This window comes from Condylura cristata, unplaced genomic scaffold (genome assembly GCF_000260355.1).
Source record: "Condylura cristata isolate star-nosed mole 26May11 unplaced genomic scaffold, ConCri1.0 scaffold00002, whole genome shotgun sequence".
Classification (NCBI taxonomy): Eukaryota; Metazoa; Chordata; class Mammalia; order Eulipotyphla; family Talpidae; genus Condylura; species Condylura cristata.
In genome coordinates, this window is record NW_004567103.1 from 2,990,985 (window position 1) to 3,010,693 (window position 19,709).

At 44.4% G+C, this 19,709-nt stretch overlaps 1 protein-coding gene across 2 annotated transcripts in view; it reads right to left on the reverse strand.

Annotated features, from left to right (window-relative positions):
- The window catches only part of DIS3L2 (DIS3 like 3'-5' exoribonuclease 2), a 254,468-nt gene that overhangs the window by 120,274 nt on the left and 114,485 nt on the right, over positions 1-19,709 (reverse strand). For both annotated transcript variants that reach the window (XR_001145689.1, XM_012728140.1), the window contains exon 9: positions 10,513-10,686. Coding sequence is in view for 1 of the 2 variants with exons in the window: in XM_012728140.1 (XP_012583594.1) it covers positions 10,513-10,686 (174 nt within the window). In the remaining variant the exon portion in view is untranslated. The remainder of the gene's footprint in view (positions 1-10,512; positions 10,687-19,709) is intronic.

Consider the following 19,709-nt stretch of genomic DNA (forward strand, 5'->3'; position numbering starts at 1 on the left):
ATTATAATGGATGTTTCCAATCGTATTAACTCTCACTTCTCATTTTGGGGTTCCAATGACACATAACACAACAATTAGCTTTATAATATTATCCCATGAGCCCTGTAGCTCAAACAAGGTAAATTCTGTTGCTCTGTCTTTGAGTTCACTAATTTTATCCTACCATCCTAGGTCTAGATAGTTTTTTGGTTTTTGTTTTTTGGTGGCAGTATTTTTCATTTACAAGTTTTCCATTTGGTGCCTTTAAAAAAACAAACAAACAAAAAAACTCTTTCTTTCCTGAGACTTTCTGTTTTTATTTGTTTCAAAAGAATCTGTGACCACTTATTAAAACACTTAAAGGGCTAAAGTCCTTGTCAGGTAATTACATCTGATTCACCTTGGTCTTGATGTCAGCTATCTTTCCTCAATTTGGAACTTTTCTGGTTTTCAGTTTTTTGCCCTAAGCTTTTGTCTATCATGAGACCCTGGACCCTCTGAAACCTGTGTGTGGCAGGCAGGCCGCTACCGCCAGGCAGAGGAAGGGCCAGCGGGGTGTGCGCGTTCCACTCAGCCCGCTGTGACCAACTAGCAAAAGTGAAGCTGACTCACTGCAGACTCTGAGGTGGAAGTTCCGCTCTCCCTTCATCCCTGCCGACATTTTCCTGGGGGAAGAGCCTCCACTGGCCCTGCCTCATTGCCTCTAGGTGTGGCTGTGATCTTAGGTCCCCGCTGAACCGTAATGCCATCAAAAGGGGGAACAGTTGAAGTCGGCTCCATACTGCTTTCCCAGCTAGTCTGGAGTCAGAAGCCCCCTCCCTATTCACACCACCCCCACTTCGCTTCTCCTGGTAGAAGACTGACTCCTCAACCTCTCTGCTGCTAGGCAGGGATGGAGGTTCCTCTCACAGGCCCTTAGTCTGCCACTGTCACTGCCTGGGGCTGGAAGGTCAGCTCCACTCTCAGTCCTGCCGGTACCACCGAACACTACCAGAACGCGTCTGCTTCTGCCCGCGCGGGCGTAGGGTCCGCTCCTCACGCGTCACTGCCGCACTTTACCCCTGCGGGGAAAATGGAGCGTGCTGTTTTCTCTGAGAAAGGGAAGAAGAGGTGCCTTGCTTTTCGCACCGACACTAACCCGGCAGGGGAAGTAGAGCAGTACAAACTGCTTCTGCTGTGCAGGGGATGGAAGATTAGCTCGCTGCTCAGATCCACTGGCACCTTCCCAAGGGGGAGTCACAGCATCACCCGCAGGCGCAGGCAGGCGGGATGGGAGATTAAGTCACTGCACGGCTCCGCAGCTACCCCCAGACGGGAAGAACTGGAGCGCTGCTGTTTGACGTCACGGTGTATGAAGAGGGTGTATTAAAATCCAGCTCTTTTCTCTTTTCTATTATCTTGGGGGGAAGGAGCTGGAGACAGAAATTGATGAACTAATCTTCAAATTACCATGGAAATAAGGGACCCAGAATAGCAACAAATTTAGAGATGGGGAAACAAGGGTTGGCAGAGTCACTCTTTTCAATTTCAAAGCTTACTACAAAGCTACAGTGACTTAAGCAGTGTGATATCAATACACGACAACCATATGGCCTGATGGAACAGAATTAAAAGTTCAGAAATAACCCAGGTATAGGATCAATTACTTTTCAACAAGAATGCCAAAATGGGGAAGTAATCATCTTACTCAGCAGTAGTTCTTTCTTACTGTGCTGAGACAACGGTATATCCACATGCAAATGACTGTTGGATCCTTACATCACACCATATACAAAAATTAACAAAAATGGGTGTTAAACATAAATGAAAGAGCTAAAACTATAAAATTCCTAGAAGAAACAGGTGTAAGCCTTTGTGGGCTTAGATTAACCAAAGGTTCTTAGCTATGACACCAAGAGAACAAGTAGTCAGAAATTTTCGATTAAAAATTAGACTTTATAGAATTTAGAGAGCTTTCTACTTCAAAACAGGATCAAGAAAGTGAAAGACAACACACAAATGAGAGAAAAAATTTCCAAATCGTTAATCTGACAAATAACTGGTATTTAGAATGCATAGACTACTCATAACTAAATACAAAGACAACTGGATTTTCAAATAGGCAAAGGATTTTTTGCACATTTCTTTTTTGAATTGTCGTTTGCCTATTATTCTGTTTTATTAATTTTATTATTTTTTAAAGGGTAAGGGACTCAAAGAGACAATGTTCCAAAGAAGACATACAAGTGGTCAAAAGCACACAAAAATATGTTCACCATCTACATCCGTAAGATTCTACTTCACAACCACAAAAATGGTCAAAATTAAAAATATAGATAAAGTGAGTCCCAATATGACTGGGACTCTCAGACATCACTGGTGGGAATATAAAAAAGTGCAGACACTATTTTACTAACAGGTGACGCATAGGCTGTTTGATGGTAACACAAGGGTTAAACATAGGTTGACTACAGAGAGAGGCAATTGCAGCTCTAGATATATCGTAGGTAAACGGTTATCTTCATGCAAAACCTTCACACAAATATTCACAGCAGCACTATTCATAACAGTCAAAAAGTGGAAATCACCCCAATGCTCATCAATGAGGGGTCAATAAAGGGTGGTCTGCCTGTACAATGGAACGCTAGGCGTCCATAAAAAGGAAGTCGTGATGTATATGCTAAAACACGGATGAACCCTAAAAACCTATGGCAGGTAAAGAAAGCCAGACACAAAGGCCACAGACTATATTCTTCTATTCATAGGAAATGGTCCGAATAGGGAAGTGATAGATAATACAGGTTAGCTGTTGCTAGGAGCTGCGGGAGGGGCATTCGGAGAACAGGGAGTGACTGCTAATGAGTATGGGGGGTGGCGGCAATATTCTTGCATTGGTGGTGATGGGTGTGTAATTCTGAGAATATTTAAGAAACTACCGATTGCCCTTTACAAAGGGGGATGTGAGGGTATTTGAATGTGTCAATATAAGAAAAGAGAGAGAAGAGACTTTGACACCCTGACATTTTAGCCCCGACAGTTCACTCCAAATCCTAGGCCACATACACTTGTTTTTCATGTCCTCAGAGTATAATTTCTGAACGGACTTTATTTAGAATATATAGAAATTCTTCATCTTTTCCATGCATTCATATTTCTACAATGCTAGAAAATTATTTCTGATATAAATTCAGATATTGGCCTTCTGCCTATAGGCATTTTCCACATGTTCAATAACAGGCACCAGTCATGGAATATTTGTCTTCTCTAAGAGCAGTGCTATGATTGAGCAACATACATTAAGAATACAGTTACAATTAAGAAATACAATTAAGAATATCCAGCTGCAGATCAACCTTGGGGCCGAATAATCTTTCCTACTGTAACTGCATGACAGTGATTGGGATTTACGTGAAGCCAACCGCTTCAACCAGCAATGGCAGCATCCCCATTTGCTGGAGAACAACTTCACCTTGCTTCCCTCCAGGTAAGGAGAGGGGGCTCCCTTGGCAATGGAAGCACCGGGATGTGAAACACCCCCTGCAAGGCACCTTTCTGGGCCGCTTACCCTGCGGCACAATCCGGATCCGTCTCAGACAAGTGGGAAGTCACCCAGCGGCACCATCTTCTTTCAAGCCTGAGAAGGACACAGCTCTGAGTAACTCAGAATGGTTATTTTTAAGAGAGCTGCACACCATGCAGGACTGGTATGTTCTGACACATTCAGTTCAGCAACTTCAAAGTATATTCTGAGACGCATGCTTCCATGAGATGAGCCATACGAGCAAGTACTAAGAAGCACATTAACCCGGTGTTTTCCAAAATACTTGGCATGGAAACCTTTTCCCTCCTCGTGTTCACTGAAATCCAAGCAACCAGTGACCTTCCAGCACCTTTTGGAAAAGTCCAATGGGGTGAGTATTCTATTTTACGAAAGATCAGCTTGCTCTCCCTCAGTTTACCTGGTTTGCCCCAGGTCACCCAGCCTGCCCCGGGAGGCTCCCACAGCCTGCTGGGCTCCTTCTCTGCCACCCCCCTCCTTGACCAGAGGAACCGTTTCTAAATGGCAATTTAATCATATTGGACTTCCTGATAAACAGCAAGATCATTAGTCATTTAACGTGAGTTATGTCTGAAAGCTTTCCCACAAAAGGGTTGACCTGAAAGAGGTGAGTATTACATGTCTCTCCTTTCAAGTTGCTATTTCAAGGTTGGTTTTACCTGGAGTGAGAGGAAATTTCTGTCTACTTGGAACAGTTCCATGTTGAAGATATTTCAGTTTTTCTTACCGCAACACCCTTTCTATGCTCAGTATTTTTAGCTCATTGTTTTCTATTTTGGCAGCAGAGAAGCAGCAGTTTGTAATTTTACCTCCAGCTTCATATTTCTTCTTAAAAGTGAATACAATGTCCTGTTTATAATAATAAAATCACTAGTTGGCAGAACGACATTAAATGGAAAAAAAAAAAGAGAGAAAGCAATTGGAAAATTTAGAGCAAGCAGTTTTAAGTGCCAAGTTTCACATTTGTAATGGTCCGGTGGAGGTCACCGGGCTTCCTTTTTATTGGGGGAGTAGTAAAGAAGTAGAGCTGCACACGTTCCCCTGTGAGAGCTGCAGAAACCGCCCCCCTGCGCCGAAGCTGAGTCTGGCGGAGAAGCGCTGTGACCCAACTTCCAGTCTGACTTACTACAGGAAAAATATAAAAATCAGTTTAGCGTGGTATTTTCCCCCTTCGATATTTAGGCTTTCATTTTCCACTTTAATTGAGCTTTTAAGCTTCGGTTTCCTACTCCAGTTCAGCAACAAAGGAAACAAAACAATATGAAGGAGCCTCGAAATGGCAGGCACAGTCCCAGCAGTACCTGGGGCTTCCTCAGGCCGCTAGTGCGACCCCTCCCAGCAGTTTCCTGGGGCACGCTCTCCCCCTGCCCCCAGAGGCTGGCAGTATCAGCACTGGGTTTTTCTTGTTTTGTTTTTTTGTTTTTTTTAACCTCAAATGCCCTGCTAAAGAGAGCTGCAGGTCTGCACCATTCAGGCAGGGGCTCTCCAGAGACCAGAGCCCGAAGTCCAGAAAAAGGATGCTCCCCACCAGAAAGGCCAGCTCGCCCCTAGGAGCTCACTCACACCAGCCTTACTTCTTGAAAACTGCTAACCAACCATTTTTCTTTTCAAAATAAACACTATTTCTCTCAACTTCAGTTTGCAAAATATTACCCCAATTCCACTGGACTACAAAACTGGAATTTTACTGACATAATTGGATTATGAGGTTTAAAGATTGATGGAACTTTTCTGTTCCAAATATAATTGTTCAAATACCAAACCTTAACGGGTATGTGGAAGTCCTTTCCCGGCCGGAGTCAAAGTAACACCCCCGGATCCATGGTGGGGCGACCCGGCAGGGAGGGTCGAGGAGCTGCTGAAACCCACCAGCCGTAGGCCCGCTACAGACGGATCTGGGGCCCCAGGGGACCTCGCTGCCTCGTCTGCAGCCACAGCCCTTCACCAGAATGAAGACAGCTTCATCACTCTAGCCCCCTCCACGCCTGTCCCTTTCTCAGACCTCAGTTCAAGCAGCAACGGCCTTGGCAGCTGGTTCACACGGGTGCTGCAGCACTTGCAGCTCTCGGCTGCAGTTTCTCTGAGGGCAAAACCGTCTCCTTGAGGAGCAATAAACTCCTGAAGAACAGGGGCTGGGCCGTACTTGCCTTTGTATTTCCACTAGCTACTTGGTTCGTGACGCTTAATGCACACCCCGTGTAACAGACACACGCACAATATCTGTAGATGAGTAAGTAGGGTGGGAGGGGGGAGGGAAAAAAGACTCAAGAGGTCCTCTGCAGGAATTTAGAGAGCATGCATTCATTTGCTGTCTGCGCGGGGCTCCTTCCTAGTTCTTTTGACAGTCCTAACAAAACTAACACTGATAAGAGCTCTTTGAAGGCACTGGGCTCGAGCAGAAGAAATCACAGGGTCCAGATGCACCAGAGCCCCACCCCGGGCGGCTGCTGAGCACGCCCGACTCCCGCCACCCGCCCGCAAGAATCGAGGCCCGATCCGGGGTGCTGCTGTTCAACTCCCATTGCCCGTGGATGGTGTTCAATAAATACTTGCTGGTTGCAAAGCCGAATAAATCAATCACAAGAGCCATCAAAGAGAAAGAAAAGGTAATCAGACCCAAACACTTCAGCACACCACGGACTCTGTTTATGCAAACATAAAGGAAGAAGTGAACTGTGACCGAGCAGACCAGGCCCCTCACGGGGGGCGTGTGGAAGGGTGGCCATGCTGTTACACCCAGGTGGCACGAGCTGCTTACCCTTCCAGCCAGCTGCAGGCAGTGGGTATTTATTGTTAGGATTTGTAGTTTGAGTTAAACTAATTCTTACAAAATAGGCGAGTGGCTAAAAGAGATCATTGCAACGATCAACAAATTGAAGATAATATTAAACTAAATAATACCAAGACTATAAACACCTGGGACAGGGCAGAGCTGACATTTCCTCTGCTCCTAGTATGAATTCATCATCAGCCCACACCGTAATTTCCAAACAACAGCTGTCACTTAACAGGCAACCTAGAAGACACTTAGGAAAAATAGACTTAGCTACCTTTAAGGTAAAGGTGACATTTTAACAACGAGAAAAAGTTATTTATTGCTATTTGAAAACAAAATAACACAAGTTCCGAAGTTAAAATTTTCAAAAATGGATGTTCCGAAGTGTTTCCATTGTTATACAACCTGGAGATCTAGAATGATCTAAAGTACATTCGTGGCAAGAATGTCCTATCTGTATCTTACATTTTCCAGGAGGCACTTTAACCAGTTATTAAGAGATGCCAAATGAAGAACACTCAAGAATCAAAAATCTACAAATACATCACATTCAATTAACCCACAGGAACTAGCTGGCATCGTGACAGATGGAAATTTACTAGCTGGATTCAAAGTGAACCTGAACAGAACCAGCAAAGAGCACGAAAGGTGCGTGCTGTGATTCAATAAAAGCTCAGCTCAGTTCTTCCCAAGATCTGAGATGTCTCGTCCAGCTACTACCATTAAAACCAAGTCAGTATCAAAATATACAGGACTAACAATCAAACCTTTGAGTGTGCATATCACAGTTGTTTAAAACAGTAAAATTTATAAAAATAATTATGTTCAGTCATTTTCACCAAAAGTAAATTACAATATATGTTATCTTTCTAAATTCAATAAAAAACATTTTAAATGGGATTTCATCTCATCTTTCAACTTTTATGTCTGTTTACGATGTAATACTACATCAGTAAAGTAGTCAAGATACTTGTAATTTTAAAATAAAGGCACATAGGTCATTGGGAATGCACGCTCAATGCAGTTTGGATGTTGCTACTTTAAGCACCAGGAAGTAGCTCAGAGGTCTTAAGCCAAAGGAATAAATAAGTCTGACTCGAATTTTAGAAACAATTCTAGAGCTAGCAATCAGGGAGAGGATTTGGAGGGTCATGTGGGTTCAGAGCGCTAACTGTAGAGAGCACACCTTAGCTTCTGTGTCTCTGGATCCTTCCAGGACACAAGGTGTCTTAACAGATGCCTCCTGCAGATCAAGGTCTCTGTGCCATGGTCCAAGAGAGGCACGGTGGAGCCTCAAGCGGGACCCCAGGGGCCACCCTACTGCTCACTGCTGGGTGAGGATTCAGTGCAGGACAGACTGAGCACCTCTCTTTGCGATGTTCCCACTTACACATTTTAAATATGGTAAAGTTATTTTCAAAAATAATTTTACTAATACAGCAATTTATGACATGGAAAATAAAACACTTGCCTCCCTACCTCCTGCTATTCCACTGAGACCACACATGGCAATCACTGTCAACAGTTTGGTATATTTCCTTCTAGATCTTTCTCTATACATACATGTGTGTATGCATTTATAGAATTTTTGTATTATTTTACTTTGTAAAAAATAGGTCCACATTTGGACTCCATCAAGTTAAAGAGTGTCTGTACAGCAAAAGAGATGTTACAAAAGACAAGCAGACATCCCACTGACTGGGAAAAAAATTTCTCACACAAAACTAGTGACAAAGGATTGATCACAAAGATATACAAAGAACTGATGAAACTCAATGAAAATGAAGTGAACAACCCCATCAAAAAATGGGCAGAAGAGCTAAAAAGACACTTCTCCAAGGAGGAAATGCAGGTGGCCAACAAGCATATGAAAAAATGTTCAACATCACTCGTAATAAGGGAGATGCAAATTAAAACCACAATGAGATACCACCTCACCCCAGTGAGAATGGCACATCTTCAAACAACTAGCAACAACACATGTTGGAGAGGATGTGGAGAAAAAGGAACTCTCCTGCACTGCTGGTGGGAGTGCAAACTGGTACAACCACTATGGAAAACTGTTTGGAGGTTCCTCACACTGCTAAACATGGAGCTTCCATAGGACCCAGCAATCCCACTCCTAGGTATCTACCCAAAAGACACAGAAACACTGATTGAAAAAGATACCTGCACCCCCATGTTTGTTGCTGCTTTATTTACAAATGGAATCAACCCAAATGCCCAAAAGTAGATGACTGAATTAAAAAGATGGAATATTACTCAGCAATCAAAAAAGAAACTCATGCCTTTTGCAGCAACATGGATGGAACTGAAAGGGATCATGCTTAGTGGAATAAGCCAGAAAGAAAAGGAAAAATACCAGATGGTTTCACTCATACCAGGAGCATAAAGGACCAAGGGAGAAAATAAGAATAATGAACAACTATATACCAGAGACATTTTACAGTGGTGGAGTGGGGAATGGGATCAAAAACAGTGGAGGAAGGTAAGTGCACTGGACTGTGGTGATGGCACAGGGGTGATTTGGTGATGGGAAGCCCACGGGGATTACAACTGAAATGGAAAAAGGCACAAAGTACTGTAAAAATAAACTATTATATTATTTTTTAAAAACAGATCCACCGTCAATTGCTCTGACCTTGCTTCTGGCATGTCACAATGTGATGCCCATCCTTCTGGGACAAGCCTCTTGTTTGGGTCCCCTTTTGCAGTTATAGAGACTGCACTCACACTGCCAGGCATTGCTGACGTTACTCAGTCGTTCCTTCATTAAGGGACATCAGCAACGTCACCTTGACAATGAAGGGCCAGAGAACATTCTTTTACCTATATCCTGGCACACTTTCAAGGACGACGAATTTCTGTAAGCTGAGTGACAGAGAAGGCACCTTTAAAATGTGCTAAGTACTGCAGGTTGGCTGGAAACTGTGGTTCAGCCACTCATTCTGTCCTTCCTTCCTCATGAGATTTTTGTACATTCCTGGATTTAGGAAAAGATCTTAGAAAGCAAGTCTTTCAATTTGTGTATGAGAAAACAGGTTCAGAGACAAAAGTTCTGGGCCCAAGACCGCAAAGCCTCTGACAAGACCACTCAGTAGCAGGAGCTGTGCTGAGGATGGTAACTGCTGGAAGCCAGGACAGCAACATGGGTGACTGACGTAAGGCAAGTGCGTGTTCCCTCAGCGCTGCTAATAGGAGGCAAAGGGGACCGGCACGGCGTTCTGCTCGCCTACCTCTGGCAAAGGAAGGGAAAGAGACAGACAGCTCCTCAGAGACACAGTCACAGGGGGAGCAGAGACGGGGGACTGTCGGCTAGGTAGGGTGACAGGCAGCAGAGCTGGAGGTGTCATAAGTTCAGCCGCACGCAGCGAGCGAGTGTGGTGGAAAAGACTGACACGGGATGACCTTAGCAAAAAACCTTCCACAGCCTCCGTGGGTTGTATGAAAAGTTTCTTGGTTCTAAATATCTCCATGTGGCATCCAAAATGAATGCCAGTACTGAAACCAAATTCTGAAGAGAAATATCAGAAAAGAACTAACATCCCACAATGAAGAAACATCTTCAAAGAAGATGTTGTTATAAAAATACCACAAAAGTACTTTCCAACAAATTCCAGACCTAAAAGTAAAGCTTTAAAATGAAGCTCCAAGAGCAGAAGTCTTGAATCCTTTGCTCTGTGCCTGAAGAGGCCCATTTAAAGGAAGGCACTTCTAACCAGATAAGTCTTTATTCCACCAGACCTACGGGGCTTAGCAATGAGAAAAGAAAAGTGGTAACGGAATCATTTATACTTACAGTGGTCGAGAACAGGGCTGAGCAAACCTCTCTATAAAAGGCCAGGGAGTAAATACCTCAGGCTTGGGAGGCCCATATGGTCTCTTGCAACCACTCAACTACACTGTGTAGCATAAACAAAATCAGCCATAGAGGCAATATATCTAAGTAAGCTTGCTGAAATTATAAATGCTGAAATCTGAATTTCATATAATTCTTATAAAAGATAATTCTGGTTTTGATTTTTTCCCAAGCATTCAAAAAATAAACAGGCAGTGGGCTGGCTGTAGCCAGGGGGTCATAATTTGGGGCCCTCTGGTACAGAGCTTTCAATTCCCAGTCGAACTGAACTTCAGCATGTGTGGAAAGATGGCAACGTCGGAGCCCAACTCCTAACAAGTGAAGGCAGAAGGCAGAAAGGTGGATTCATAGGCTCTTTACCTTAAATCTCTTCTCTTGTTGAGTTCCGCTGGCGGGATCGTCCAGGGCAGGACTTTGGGGAGACAGCCTAGGACTTCAGCAGAGAAGTCGGCGAAGTCCACGCCGTACTCCGTCAGGATGCCTTCCGTCTCGGGCTCGATGTCACCAGCCTGCCCGAGGCTCTTGGCCAGCTGCCTGTGGACAGGTTGAGGAATAAATGGAACTTAAGGGAGGGTGTTAGGAAAGTCTTCCAGACCCCCGCCCCGCCCCCTTCCCTGCAGGAACACCAGCACCAGAGAACAGAGCTCAGCAGGAGAGACACCCATGCGTCAGCTGCTCCAAATCCGAGATGGCAGCCTACGCGTGAATCTACCGTTCCGCTGGGAGTCGGGGCCTTTTCTTAGGACCCCTCGGTCGCTCTTTTTATGACAAATTGAGACTGATGTTTGTAAAAACCTTTCACAAATTCTTGGAGACAATGAGAGTCAACCTGGTTTGTGGCTAACTCCTGCATTTCAGAAAGCCGATGCTCAAGGCTTACTCAGGGATTTGAGTGATATTTATTTCTTAATTCTACTAGCTTTTAATATTTTTTTAATATTTTAAAATACTTTATCTGAACACAAAAATAATACACACTGAGTATAGGGGAGTTAGACCATTCAGAAATGCACCAAGGATGGAGTCTAAGTGATCTGCAATCCAGCGGCCCCAGCAAATAATGTCACTGCCATGGGCCTAACACCAGCCCCTGAAAGTAAGAGAGTAGGTAGTGAGGTGATGCTGACCCTTTTTTGAAAATTTATTTGTTTATTGCATATAAGACCTAGGGTACAGGCCAGACGTGCAGCGGGGTGAGAGGATTCCGCAGAGACAGGGTAGGGAGCAGAACAGGCGGATGGACTGAGATACACTACTTAGGGGAGCAGCAGGGAGACAGGAGAGGTCTGCTGTGCCCTGTGGGTCACTCTCTGGCTGGGGATCAAACTCAGACAGTAGTGGTGACAGTGCTGAAACTTAACCCCTGGGACACCAGGGAAGTCCCCATCCTGACATCTTGAGCAGGGTTCCACATTTTAGAGGCCACATTTCACTCTCTGTCTGTGCGCCATCTACAATAAATCAACATCGATGGCTCCTCGCTGTGGTTAGAATTGTCTACCCTAGGCAGACCACACAGCTGACGCACTGTGCTGAATACAGACAGCCAAGCGGATCTGTACTAGGGCTGCAGAAGCTGCCTCTCTGCAGGGTGTTGGGGAGACCAAAGTGGACACCTCCTTTGCAGTACAGGCCTGCTCCATCAGTGCGAGCCAAGAATCTGTGCTCAGTTCTTCCTGCAAGGCGTTTCAGGGTCTCCCCTGGGGCCACAGAATGGAAGATCGTGTCCTGGGTCAGGTAGGGCCTGGGGTCAGGCAGGCTCGTGCACAGTGGTGGGCGACTAGGGATGTGGCTGCCTGTGGGCACACTGCGCACCGGTTGACCCCTTCAGCCTCGTTCCCAGGACACAGCCATGGACAGGAAGGCTGGCACTCCCACACCAGCTCCGGGACCGGACCACAGTGCACAAACACCTGCCCTCCCATGGAGTCCCGAGGCTCCTACAGGCGCCTGGGGACTTCAGATTCCCTGGGGCTCTGCGCAGTAATGTGGGCTGGGGGCAGGGACTTCTCCTTAATCTCAGGTGCTGATATCCTATCAAAATTATGAGGAATTCATAACAAAAAACTACCTGGAAGATCCCCAAATATTTGGAAACTAACTAACCTGTGAGCTAGTGAAGAAAGAAAAGGAGGAAATGCGAACTGAGTGAAACACTCATATTAATACTTGTGAGAAGCAGCCAAAGCAGTGCTGGGAAGGAAATTCACAGCATTACATGCTCCTATTAGAAAAGAAGAAGTGTGTCATACCAATGAGATCTTTCAATATTAAAAAACAAAAAGCCAAGCCAAAAAAAAAAAAAAAATGCAGCAGCACATTAGATTCCAGGTAAGCTGAAGGAATGAGATAATAAAGAATCAAGAATCAGTCCAGGGGGTAGAAAATGAAGAAACAATAAAGTAAATCAGTGAAACCAAAAGCTAATTCTTTGCAAGAGATAAAACTGTTTCTAGTCAAACTAATCAAGCACAAGGCAGAAATCAGGAACACCAGGGCCGAGAGGTGACTTCCTTACAGATCCTACCAGCAGTAAAACGGTAACGTGAGAGTCAGGACTGACTTTAGGCCAGTAAATTCAACATTTGGTTAAAGTGGATCAACTCCTAAGAAGACACACCGGGGCCCTCCCTAGTGGCACAGAAGGCTGAAACACGGCCACAGCCACGTCAGTGCCAGTTCGATCCCCGCCCCAGAGCTGACCGACATGGCGCGGCAGACCTCTCCTGTCTCACCCGCTGCTCTTCTCAGCAGTGTATGTCAATGATCTGCCTGTTCTGCTCCCCACTCTGTCTCTGATGAACCCTCTCACTGCCCCTACACCTCTGGCCTGTACCCTAGTTCTGTACACATAAGTAAATAAATCTTAAAGACACAAGCGACCTGAGGTTATTCCAGCAGAACACAATGAACATTCCTGTATCTACTACAGACATTGGACTCACCGTGTAAAATCCTTCATAAAGAAAACCCGGGTGGGCCCTCCCTGGTGGCGCAGCGGGTTAAAGCACAGCACTGAGAAGCTTAAGCCACTTCCCCATGAGTTCGATCCCCGCCTGCCCTGGAGGAGATCCACATGGCGCGGCAGACCTCTCCTGACCCGCCCACTGCTCCCCTCAGCAATGTACTTCGTCTATCTGCCTGTTCTGCTCCCTGCTCTGTCCCTGGGCAATCCTCTCACCTTCCACATCTCTGGCCTGTACCCCAGTTCTGTATGAATAAATAAATAAATCTTTAAAAAAAAAAAAAAAAGAAGGCCCTCCCTGGTGGTGCAGTGGGTTAAAGCACAGCACTGAGAATCTAAAGCCGCTTCTGCATGAGTTCGATTCCCGCCTGCCCCGGAGGTGACCACATGGCGCGGCAGACCTCTCCTGACCCGCCCGCTGCTCCCCTCAGCAGTGGACTTTGTTGATCTGCCTGTTCTGCTCCCCACTCTGTCTCTGGTGAAGCCTCTCACCGCCCCTGAGCCTCTGGCCTGTACCCCGGTTCTGTATGCACAAATAAATAAATCTTTAAAAAAAAAAAAAAGAAAGAAAGAAAAGAAAACCCGGGCTCCCAAGGTGAGCAAAACCTTCATTTGAAAGGCATCTGAAGAAGAATCGACGCTATCACTCTCCCCGGCTCCGGGAGGACCCGCGGCTTCCCACCAGCTCCACAACCCTGGCCTCCCCGCGACAACGAGATCAGCGCAGGCTTGGGATGGTGTTCATGAGCACAGAATTAGCATTCTTAATAAACGCTGGCAAACAGACCTCAGCAAACTATAAAAAGGACAAAACTTCTGAGCCAAGTGATTCAAGATTTGCCCAACATTCAAAAAATTCAATCAATATGATTCACCGTACCAACAAACCGTGAAAACGTATATACAATCATCTCAATAGATCCAGATAGACATTTAAAATCAGCATCCATTCATGAGATGAGAAGGGGGAAAAAAACTCAGCCGTCAAATAAAGGACAGGACAGGAAAATACTCAACTGATAAACCACCTCTCGGAAACTCCGAGAGCTGATATCACATGTGTGGTAAAAGACTGAATGCTCTCGTGAGATCAGAGACAGGGTCTTCACACTCAGCTAGGATGTTAAATAGGGCTCGGGAGGTCCCAGAGAGCGTCATAAAGCAGCAGAAGGTGCGCACAGTAGGGAGAAAGCAAGTAGCAGTCCGAGGACTACAGCTCCCACCGCGGGAGGGGAGAGTCCCATGCACAACGCCTGGCCTCCCTTCACAGACGCCCTGCATGTCACAGAAACCAGGAGCCAAGTGATTCAAGATTTGCCCAACATTCAAAAAATTCAATCCACACCTCAGACTGTGCCTCAACACAGGACACCGGGAATGTCACTGAAGTGAACGGTACCGGCTAAACTCTGAGCCATGTGGACGGGAGTCTGAAGAAGTATGGAGGCCTGGTGATCAAAGCGGCGTCGAGAACCAGACGGTGGCCTTGGAGAGGTTCCCGGGGACAGAAGTGGAGACGGGCAGTGGCAGTGGCGTGCCAGGAGTGGGGGACAGCACTGGCGCTGTGGCCACGTTGACCCTGACAGTAGACATCACCCTGGTGGACTCCTACTCATTTTTATATATGCAGGCCCCTTACTGTTTTTGTGAAGTCTTCAATAGCCTTTCAGTGAATTTCTTTTCCAACCAGAGTGGTTTCTCGTGTTTGCAAACAAGAATTAACATGTCTAAGAACTAAGTCCTGTGCATTTTCACAATGACACTACTGCCTGTGTTCACTAGAAGGAAGTTCCCACTGAGGACCTGGGATGTCACTGCCTTTGCACTTTGCCATTTTGGACATTGAAAATTAATGGGACCTGAGTTACCTCCAACCCATTTAGACCATTTATTATCCCACAGGTTCCCAAGATTTTGTTTTTTACCTCCATCTCTAATACTTATGTCTTTATCGGGGTCCTTGACTGCAAGCATAAGAAATTAACTCTGGTTAGCCAAGGTATTTATCAGAAGGATGTCAAATAGTTCATAATAAGAGTGAGAGACCTGGAGATCCTAAAAGGGCTGGAAACAGAACAACACGCTCAACCTCTAAATTCCTAATTCCAGGCTAAGATGGAAACTAAAGGACTTCCTATGTATATCAAACTGTATTCTGCATCACTTACAGTTGCAAGGCTACGAGAGAAAAAAGTCAAATAGGTGATGAATCTTTACATCATTGAATCTGGGGTCTTGCTAAGTCTCTATGTGCAAAGTGGGAGAACAGAAGAGAAGGAGTAAGACTTAGAGAGCCAGATCACACACAGGTGCACACCACACAGGAAGATGCAGCAAAAGCGGGCACTGTGGATGCCCAGCTCAATGCCTGTCGTTGTCATGAGTCGTAAGCAGACTGACAGCACCCCACCCTTTCCAAGCTGGCCTCTGAAAAGACAGCAGAGCAGAAACTTCTTCCCATTGGCCAGGACCCCAGGCAATATATCCATGGCCTACCTTGGTTGAGGAAAGTAAGCCAGGCCACATGCCAGGAGCAGCAGCAGCAGCTCTAAGCCCATAACACAGGGCCACACCGGAGGACCCGTCCATGGTGTGACTCTGACTCCTCATGGAGCCTGAGCGCTCCTGTGGTAGAGAGAGGGAGCAATTGCTCCCCATTTAGAGAAACACTCATTTGAGGTTGTTTCCTTGGTTTGTGCTGTTCACCTTACTTGGATAAACACCACAGCCCACAGTTTCAATCAAATGCTTTTTATGTTATGACATTATCTCATGCCTTGCTTGAGTGGCTACTCAAATATTATAATTTGAAATTGCCAATATTTGACCATTTTTTGCCTATAAAACATAATTTCACATGATTTATCCAAGGTATTAAAATCACATAAAGTTATGAACCATAGGTAAATCAGACAGCATGTGCTTTCTGGGAGAAGCATCAACAATGAGGTATAAAACAAATAGACTATCAGAGAAGTACACAAACATAAAAAGAAACAGATTCTTCTAAGAGGCAGGAGTAAGCCTGCGAGGCAGGCTTAAAACACAGCAGGCACCCTACTGCTGCTACTCTTTGGAGTAGTCAGAATGATGACCTAGTAGCTGAGAAGGAAATGAGCCTTGAAAACTTGAACAAAAAATGCATTTTTTAACATTGAACTTTAAAGAAACAAAAATTTTAAAAATACTCATTTTTTTAAAAAAATTATACATTCAGATCTGGGGTACAGGCCAGAGATGTGGAGAGTGAGAGGATTCACCAGAGACCAAGCGGGGAGCAGAACAGGCAGGTCGATGAAGTACACTGCTAAGGGGAGCAGTGGGCGGGTCAGGGGAGGTCTGCCACGCCATGTGGTCACCTCCAGGGCAGGGAGGGATGGGACTCATGCAGAGGTGGCTTTAGCTTCTTAGTGCTGTGCTTTAACCCACTGCGCCACCAGGGAGAGCCAAAATACTCATTTTTTAATGCCATATGTAAGAATGAAGAAAGAAGCAAAAGAGGTGATGAAAGAGCTACTTCCTAAATATGTGGCCACAGAAATGACCCAAACCAAAGGCACAAGCAGGAACTCAGAAATTGATGGAAATATTACTACTATCAGAGAAGTAATTGTTCAGAGCAAAGATGTAAGTGCACAAGGAATAAGTAAGTCACAGAGGTGTTTAGACCCAGGAGCAAGTAGAATTATAAATCATCACAAAATGAAGGTCATGTTGGAGACAACTAATGGAGAAATGACACTGTATTTGGAGGAAAATCAACACAGATCAAAGAGAAAAAAAAGATAGAGAGAAGTGAGGAAAAGGAAATTGAAAAGTTCAAAGCATTTTAAAATATTCTACAGAAAACACATGAAAAGCAGACAAAGAAGATCCAACTTCAGCATAAGTGGTATCCCTGACAGAACTAATATATAGAACAGAAACAGCTCTGAAGATATTAGCAAGTCAGCTTTTCTGAACTAAATTGTACAGATGGGCAGACCATGTTTTAGGAAAAAATAACTACAAAAATCACCACAGAGACACATTCTAATGAAGTCTCTAGATTTCCAAGAAGTAGGCTTCTAAATGCAGAACTCAAGGAACATAGTTCTATACATCCTTTCTGAAAAACTATTGGCTGGTGAGTCATGACCTACCAGAGGATGGGTGCTGAGCACAGCACCCACTTCTGAGGGTTGGGGAGGTCAAAAAGAAGGAAGACAAAAGCACACAAGCAATGGACCCAGTATTAATTGTCAGAACAAATCATCTCAATCGTTGGCCCTTTACTGGAATTAAGAAAAAAAGAAATTTGTCTTTCATTTTACTTCATTGGTGCCTTATGTCCTGGCAAAACTTTTCACTAGGCTATATTCTGAGTCCAAAGAATCCTGATTAGTTTACTAAAATTACAACAAGATTTGTAAAGGCAAAATTATATTTTACTTCCAAATGTGATCAAAGATTCCAAGTTTCTATTAGTTAATTAACATTTATTTTACTAAGTTTCAGGAAACATATCTCAACTACCTTATTTAAATAAATTGATTATAGATTTTCACTGGAGATACATCTGATAGCAGCATGTTCTGGAAAGCTTGCAGGAGATAGAAATCTAACAGATCAGCTAAAAGGGCTCAAGCTTTTGGTCCTTATATGCCCCAGAAAGAAGCCTGTGCTGTCTTTTTATAGATTCTGCTGTCACCCTAAAAACCAGAATACCCTGGGCTCCACACCAAAGCAGATTCTATAGGGGGACATCCCTACACAGAATGTATTTGTCTTACGGAAGGGTTTGTTTTTATCAATATGTTGCAAATTTTTTTATATATTAGATTCACATCTTTAAAATTTTATTTGAAATGAATACTGAAAGTAACTTTCCCTTTCATGTCTTATAACTCAAATGGTATAGCTTGCCATGTCCTTTCTGTATCTTCTATTTACTGTCTGTAAATACATGACCACTGCTTTAAGGCACTTTGATTCACTGCCACATCAAAATGTCTAGGAGGTCTCCAAAATCACATTTCAGTCTACTCAATATTAAAATACACCCTTCAAAAATAACAGGGGCCTCCCTGGCGGCACAGGAGTTAAGTCTTGGCGCTATCATGCTATCACCTTTGCAGCCTGAGTCCAATCTAGGGCCAGGGAGGTGGCCCACACAGCACGGCAGACTTCTCCTGTCTCCCTACTGCTCCCCTAGGCAGTGTATTTTAGCAAATGTGTCTGTTCTGCTCCTCGCTCTGTCTCTGGTGAGTGCTCTCACTCCCTATACCTCTGGCCTTTACCCCAGTTCTTGTAAGTATAAATGAATAAATATTTAAAAACAAAATCTCACAGCCATGAGACCCTCAGGTGACACAACTAATAAAGCCGAGTCCTACCTGGGGTTCTGGAAATGAAAAGAGCAGTTGGTATTTTAAAAAGCAAGGATTCTGAATACAAGTATGAAGTTTAGTTAATAATGCCAGTACTGGTACATAAACCATGATAAATACACCATGCAAATCTGTCAGTAGTAAGGGACGCTGGTGCAGGTATAGCCTGCAACCCTGTGTTCCGTCTCTTTAAATCTCTATCAATGTAAAAAATAGTGTATTAACAAAACAGCTGAAAGAAAGTCAAAGAACTAATCCAGATTTCCCATAGAAAATGATAAGCTGAATCATAGCATATTTGTTCAGTTGACTACTATGCATTTTAGAAAAATAATTGTGAGGATTAGCAACATAAAAATGATAACGGCATAAAATGAAAAACTAACGTGTTATATATGCACAGTACAGTGAATCATACGAAGATATTTCAGAAAGACTGAATGTGAATACCTAAAAATAGTGCTGTTATGGGGAGGGAGGATTGTAAGTGACATTTTTCTCTTATTTTCTACATGTCCTTTACTATTGTAACATTTTCTTAATTAAAAGTCATAGAAATCATTATCGTAAGTGAATAAAAGCTGCAGAGTCCAGCACTGGCTGGCCTTCCTGCTTCCCAGCAGAAACCCAACCTTCATTATTCTAGTAAAGTCAGAGCATGGCCCTGCTGGAGACAGTCCTCAATACCCTCGTTGGCAGACGAGTTTTCTGCTTTCCTTGCTGAAATTGATCAAGAAAGCACATAGCCTCGTGGCCTGACAGCCACCTTCACTAGATCTCGGAGGACAGCAAGGGCGGACTGCTAACACCACAGGACACTGACGATGCCTGGCCGCAGGCTGCACTCCCTCTTCTGTGAGATAATGGTGATTTAAGTCAATCAGGTCAGGGTTTCTATCAATTGTCGCTAAACAGTATTGTAAACATAAAAGAGCTTAAAAGGTCTTCCATGAGAAACAAACTTCCTTTCGCTCCTCCCTTCACTCTGTAAAGGAAGATGTAAAACTCTTACTAGCAAAAACAAACCCGAGGACTGTGCACGGTGTGTTCACCACACGTGATACGCCACCTCGACCGCTAGTGACCCAAAGCCACATGTGACGTATGCCTACCTTAAAGACACTCACCTGGTAATGTCCACATTGAGCCAACCCCACAAAACATGAACCCAAGTCATTTCACCTTCATGGGCTAGAGACGCAAGGTCAGGGAGTCATCCCTGC